This window comes from Helianthus annuus, chromosome 3 (assembly GCF_002127325.2).
Source record: "Helianthus annuus cultivar XRQ/B chromosome 3, HanXRQr2.0-SUNRISE, whole genome shotgun sequence".
NCBI lineage: Eukaryota > Viridiplantae > Streptophyta > Magnoliopsida > Asterales > Asteraceae > Helianthus > Helianthus annuus.
The window spans coordinates 128,706,110-128,713,439 of NC_035435.2; the positions used below are offsets into that span (position 1 = coordinate 128,706,110).

Genomic DNA, 7,330 nt, shown 5'->3' on the forward strand with positions numbered 1-7,330 from the left:
ACGAAATGAATATGGCTCAGTTTGGAGTAGCTATGGGTTTTTACACACCGGAAGAAGTGGAGACGGATGAATTTGTGAATGGGTTAAGGGGTGTGTACAATCACCCTCGGCCGAAGTGTTTGAATTTGGTGGATTTGGAAAGATTTTGGGATACAATTGCGTCTCAGCCGTTCGCTCAAACGAACCTCATCACATCGGTTCGTGATCCGATATATAGGTATATTTTGAAGGCATTGGCGACGACGGTGGTAGCGAGGAAGTCGGGCGAGAATAAAGCGAATTGGTTAGATATTTTCGCGTTGATGTGTATGGTTGAAAAACGAAATTGGAATTTGGCAAGCTTCTTTGCATGGTCGTGCAATAGGCCTCGTCGGGGAGGAAAAGGGGCCGCAATGGATCTTGGGCCTTACATAGCTAGATTGGCAAGGAATATTCGGGCCCTTACAAAATACAAGCTTGAGCAGATGCATGAGGGTATGCCAACGGTTCGTTAGGATGTTGCGGATTTACGGTTGGCAGGTATTCTTACACATTCAGACCCGCCAGAGTGGAACTTCGAGGTTGGTGCTCCTCCACAGCGACAGCCGGCACCTCGACAGAGGCGTGCAGTTCCAGCGCCACAGCAGCCAGTTAGACAGCCGAGGCCCGACCCGTTCACTCATGAGGCTGCTTTTGACTACACACAGCAGAGGTTTGCTCAGATTGAAGATAGGATGCGGGTTAACCACCAGTGGACCATGCAGAGCCACCACCGACAGGAGGATATGCTCAGGTACATGATGTCGGGTATGTCACTAGGTCCACAGATACCTCCACCCTTTGCGGGGTTATTACCTCCACCAGTTTATGGAGGCGAGCAGCAGACCCCATATGTTTATGGTCAGTATCCGGGGTATGACCAGTGGGGGGGTCAAAGTGGTTATGCGTATAGTGGTCAGTTCGGGTGGCAGCAGGCTGGAGGTTCGGGGACCCAGCAGATGGAGGAAGATTCAGAGGAGGAGTGATGTAGCAGACTGCAGCAGCATATATATCCTTTCATGTTTTATTTTATTTATGTTGTTTCAGTAGTTCGATGTGGTTGTATCCGTAGGACATATATTTTATTTTCTGTTTGAATTTCGGATGATGGTATGTTAGACACGTGGTAGTGGTATGTTTGGTATGGTAATTATGCTTTAGGTTGATGATTTGGAGTCGTTTTCCGTTCGTGTGAGAGAGAGTTTGGTATTGTTTGCCGAGCACGTTCGGTATTGGAGGGCTTATGTGGAAACGACTGGCACTTTGACAGTCTCACATATTAGTTAAGTCGTTTTCCTTTTTGTTGTTGTTGTACTTTTATTTATTTCATCGTCTAGTTATTTAGTAGTTCGTTAGTAGTCTAGTAGTTTTTAGGTAGTTATCGAGTCGTGTTTTCGTTCTTGCATTAGGGACAATGCAATCTCTAAGTGTGGGGATGGGAATACATGTAAATAATCGAGTCTTAGAATAATCGAGTCTTAGAGTCTTAATTAAAAAAAATACAAAAAAAAGTTAAAAAATTGAAAAAATCCACAAAAAAAATTGAAAAAATCAGAAAATGTCTTTCGAATAAAAAAGAAGTTTGCATTTTTGAACGGAAAATGATAGAAAAGACAAATTTTTGCTCGGGTTCGAATAATAATAATATGAGATTTAAATAAATCGAGCTTGCGTCTAGTTAGGGATATGTGGATAGGCCCGGTGAAGAAACATTGGTTCAACGGATCGGAATCGGTTGTACCAGGGGGTTTGAATCCGCATAAAAGGTTAGTTCTCTCTCAATTGGCTCAGTGGTGGTCAGACTACTTCTCCGGCTATTCTGCAAAACAGAGCACCGTTAGCCTCGCCAAGGGGAGAAGAGGGTTCTCTCCTTGACCCGACTCCGGTGTGAGAATAAGTATTTGTATGGAGAAGATAAAGGTAATTGAGTAGTGAAATTGGATCTGAGTTCATACCTGAAAGGTTCTCCTATTTATAACCGAGAGTTTTGGAGGGAAAATCTGTTATTGAAAAGATAACGGAAGATGCTAACACCGTATCGGTTATCTTTTCCTTCCGTTAAGTCTTTTTACTTTTCATTAAGTTGCTTTGATCCGTCGTGAGTGCACACGGATCACGACTTGATCTATGGTTGGGGGTTTGCCACGTGGAAAGTGGTTTGAGTGGAGATCATTCTCCAATTACATGCTATCGTGGTGATTTCATGAATGTTTGTGATGATGACACGTGTCCAGACGGTTACAACCGTCTGGGTGGTGTACGATCATATTTCTTCTAGAAGATTACTGCTGTTATCTGGTATGGCACTTTACCGTGTGCACACAGTTGGATAGATCCCAAGTCTGGGTAAAATAATATCCAAGTCTGGATATTTGGGTGGACCTTTTGGTCTCAGGGTCTTGACCTTTTTTAAATGGAAGGTGGCGCAAGTGTTTAGTTTTCCCTTTGGGCGCGCGACTGTTGTTCGTTGATTTCTTTCTTCCTTCTGCAAGACCAATGCGCGGCCGCGCAAGGTTAGAAGGGTTGAAAGGTCGGTTTGGTGGTATGGTCCCATATCCTTTTGTGGGATTTTTAGGACCTTACCCCTTCAAGTCCCCCCAGTCTAGTGTTGTACTTATGCAAATAAGTGGAGCACTGGACTTAGGAGAGGAAAAGTCTTTTTTGAGCGCTATATGACAAGAAAATTATGAGACGGTTGAATTTTGTATTATATTATTATTTATTATTTTTTTTTGAGATGAAAAAATGTGACTTGTAATCATGCTCTGTCAGGTAATGACGTCACTTGTCAGTAAGTGTGAACATTTTTCCTCATTGGTCTCGAGATTTGAAATGGCGCTTTGTCAGTCTTCACTAATTGAAGAAGTGACCTAAGTCCCTGTAGCGCCGTTTGGATGTGATAGTTCTGACAGTTAATGATGGATTTCTCTTTTCTCGAGGTGTTGATCTCTCTTTATATATATGCTTGAAATATTTGATTTTAGTTGAGTTTAAAGAAGATGAAGCGTTCTTACCATACTCGTCTCCTGCTAGATGTTCTTAGAGTGTATGATGCTACCGAAGGTCTCGTTCTTCTGTCCCGTTCACCACCTCTTATTATTGCACCGGTGAAGAAACTGGTCGATCCTGTTCCTCTTGTAGTTGCTGATTCTGAGTGCAAAATTTCTCATCATACTACCGTTTCTGCTGGTGCCGATATTATATTGGATGTTGATGGACTGATGACTCAGTTTCCAACACTTCAAAGAGGGGGGTGTCGGTTGGTGTACCGACGTCGGAAAGTTCGCCGGAACAGGCAGGTGTCCTCTGTTGATGATGGTTCTGGTGTTTGACTGGCTATTGAAGCCTAGGGTCTACCTCTGTCTTTTGTTAATGCTTTTTTGTTGTAGCTTCTGGGTACTGGACAGGATTTTTTGAAGATCACTGTTATGATCTTGTTAAGTGTCTGTGTTCACACTTTTTGATAATGTATATGATGATATACTCTTTTGAAGATTGTTTACTATGATCCGTATATGTACGTATTACAATATGTTGCATGTGTGTAATTACTTTAGAATAGGTGAGGCGAATGAGGAATTGTATTGTACTCATGTGTGAACGTTTGTCAACAGTTTGCCTGTTTTGAGACTGTTCATGAGGTATACAATGTTTTCCCATGTCGTTTTCGCGCGAACCAAAGAAATTTCATGCAATTTGTAATAGACAGTGATGTTACTAAGAATAATACGTGCATTGATAAAAGCGCAAGGCCTGTTAATACAAGATAAGATGGAGAAATACAGTGCCTGTATGTTCTTTTTGTTTTAAGGGATTGGCTTACATGTAACACCTGCGCAACTGTTGCGCGTTCCAGGTGCGGGGAACTAGAGTCCCATCAACCCTTTTTAGGGTATATGCTCCTTTACCCAAGACTTCGTTGATGACATAGGGTCCTTCCCACCTTGGCGCTAATTTTCCGGGTTTCTCAGCGTTTGAAGCCTCGTTGTCGCGTAAGACAAAATCTCCGGGGACAAAAGTGCAGATGCGCACACGCGCGTTGTAATATTTCTCTAACTTGGACTTGTACCTTGCTTCTGCTATGGCTGCGTTCTCGCGCCTTTCTTCCAGCAGGTCTAAATCCATCCTCCGTTCTTGCTCGTTGTCCTGTTTTTCCATTGCTAACATGCGCGGCGAGGGTAGGCCTATTTCAGCTGGAATGACGGCTTCTGACCCATAGACTAAACTGAACGGAGTTTCTCCGGTGCTAGTCTTTGGCATTGTTCGATGCGCCCAGAGGATGCTGGGAAGCTCGTCAACCCATCCTCTGCGCGCTGTCCCTAGTCGCGCTTTTATACCATCAACGATTTGTTTGTTTATGCTTTCTACCTGACCATTCGCTTGAGGATGCGCGACGGAGGCGAAACTGTGCTCACCGTTTTCGAACGCATTGGACGATTTAGTATTCCCCACTTCGACTTTAACACACCAAACGCCCGTTCCACATCTTTTCTTGCGGCCTCGTGTTGCCTCTTGAACTTTTTTTCGTTCGGGTCGTGTGGATATGGAAAAGACTTCACAAACACGGACCAGGTAGGGTAGATCCCATCAGTAAGATAATACCCGCGTTTGTATAAGTGGTTGTTCACTTGAAATGGACAATTTGGCGCCGTTCCGTTTCGTTGAGCAAGAAATAACGGAGATTGTTGCAGCACGTTGATGTCGTTTTGTGAACCCGCTGGCCCACAAAAAGCATGCCAAATCCACAAATCTTGAGACGCTACCGCTTCTAACATAACCGTCGGGTATTGATGATCGCCTCTCATGTATTGTCCACGCAATTCTGTGGGGCACATTCTCCAGACGAAGTGTGTACAATCCAGACTCCCTAACATACCAGGTAGGTGATGCCTCTCCTCATGAGCCTGATACAATAGCGCGATGTCGTGGCTCGTTGGTCTACGTAGGAATTCACCGCCATACCTTTTACATACCGTCTCGCAGAAATATTCAAGGCACTCACGAGAGGTCCTTTCAGACATATTTAAATACTCGTCCCCCTCGTCTGGTGGGTTACCGGTTGCAAGTTGTTTAATTGCCGAAGTAACCTTTTGCAACGGTGTAAAGCTTTTCTTCATTCTCCCGTCTAAGCCTTCTTGAAACCACTCGTCATACACTTCCACGTCACTAACAATTTTTAGGAACAAAGACTTGGACATACGAAACCTGTGACGAAAAGTATCTTCATTAAATTTTGGATTTTCATCAAAATAATCGGCCATGAGTGTCTCGTGGCCCCCCACACGATCTCGACGGACATAATTTTTTTTACTAGACGATGCCGTGTCTAGTAGCTCCGCTTGTTGGATGAGATTTTGGAAGAAAACTAAGCTACTATCGCTTGACGATGCATCTCCATCGTCGGGAAAGTCGGGTAGGGTAGAAAGAAACGGAAGCTTGGAATCCATTTTGTGTTTGAAAGATTTGAGTTTGAGAGTTTTGGTGTGGGTTTGAGAGTTGTGAATGTGGTAAAAAAAATGAATTAGGTTGGTTAGATATATATTGTTTAAAAAAATTGAATTTTTTTTTTTTATAAATTTGACCGTTTGTCAACGGTCTCTTTCGAAAGTTGTGCCATCTTCACGCGGTGAACCCACACCCAATTCACACCCCGATTCGGGACCCCGCAGTGATGGCGACGGTGTTCCCGATCGGGGAAACCCATCACCGAAACCACTCCCCGAGAACGCCCCGTACACCCTCACATGTCATGTAAATTTTCATTAGAAAACATAACATATATAACAAGAACACACCTTTCCTAAACTGATCTTCCTTAACTTTGAGGATTACAATAACAACCTAGGTGTCGGTAGCCGGTAGGGGACTGCCCCAATTCTTAGTCTACGTAATAAATATCGTGACATCAAAGTTGGTACGTTTTTGCCGCGTGTAAACAGCGTACGTATCTTGTTCTCTTTTTATAGCTAGGAAACATATCTCCTTTTTGACTCATGAATTTTCTCATCAATCATGGCGTTTCACAAATCTATCTGTTTTTTATTATTAATCTTCATCACTTTCATGTCTTCTTCCCATGCACATACCTTCCAGGTTGGTGGTAAAGATGGCTGGACCTTACACCCTTCTGAAAACTACAACAGCTGGTCCGGCCGATTGCGGTTTCTGATCAACGATACCCTGCGTACGTCGACTTTTCGTGCTAGATATTGTTTTGTTTAGATTCCATGAGAAGCACTCTATGTTTTTAACGTGTTTTTTATGTTCTGGTTTTGGACTGTACCAGTAGCTTAGCTATGGGTGGGATTTTACTGCGGCTGCTGCTTTGGGAATTTTATTAATGATTTGTGATTTGATTGTGTGCAGATTTTAAGTATGATGATGGGTCGGATTCTGTTTTGGTGGTGAACAAAAGTGATTATGATGGATGCAATGTTAATAATCCGATCACTAAGCTGGATGGGGGTGATTCGTCGTTTAAGTTTGATCGATCGGGACCATTTTACTTCATTACGGGTAATAAATCGAATTGTGATCAAGGTCAGAAGCTAACTGTGGTGGTTTTGGCGCTTAGAAAGCGATCTCCACCTCCATCCATCGCTACTCCGCCTTCATCGTCGACTTTACCACCGTCTCCGGTTGGTTCCCCTGTCTTTCCACCGTCTAAATCCCCTGTTTCACCACCTTCGACCGCGGTATCCCCTGTTTTTCCACCATATATGTCCCCAGTTTCGCCACCTTCGACAGCGGTATCCCCTGTTTTTCCACCATCTATGTCCCCAGTTTCGCCACCTACGACCGCGGTATCCCCTGTTTTTCCACCATCCATGTCTCCTATTTCACCACCGACCGCAGGGTCCCCTAAGTTATCACCTTTCGGAACTCCTTCCTTCAGTCCACCAGCGCCTTCCCCTGGTGGGGGAAGTGCGGATTCTCCTGCAGGAGAGAGTGCAGATTCCCCTGCTGGAGGAGGGAGTGCATCTCCTCCAGGTGGTGGTGGAATGTCCCCGGGTGGTAGTCCGGGGGCAAACTCGACTACACCATCGTCAGCCGCAACGCCACCACTCTTTGGTATCACCGTTACATCACTTGTAACGGTGACGTTAGGTTTATCGGGGCTTATTTAGTTATTTGAAATAGATAATTGAAGGGTTTGATTATATAGAAATGTTAGGGTTTTTTGTTTGTTGGATTGATATATAGGTAGTTGAATGTCAATAAACGAGTGTACATCATATGTTTCATGTATGCATAGCATGTATCTACATAAATACTTGGTTGAATAAATTTTTATAATCATATTGTTTATTAA

General features: G+C 43.7%; 1 protein-coding gene across 1 annotated transcript; it reads left to right on the forward strand.

The window, feature by feature from the left end:
• The first annotated feature begins 6,003 nt into the window (after window positions 1-6,003).
• LOC110894470 (early nodulin-like protein 2) lies at window positions 6,004-7,330 on the forward strand. The gene is made up of 2 exons (XM_022141696.2): window positions 6,004-6,202; window positions 6,385-7,330. Exons 1-2 carry the CDS (start codon window positions 6,031-6,033, stop codon window positions 7,143-7,145), a joined length of 933 nt encoding a protein of 310 aa, XP_021997388.1. The 5' UTR covers window positions 6,004-6,030; the 3' UTR covers window positions 7,146-7,330.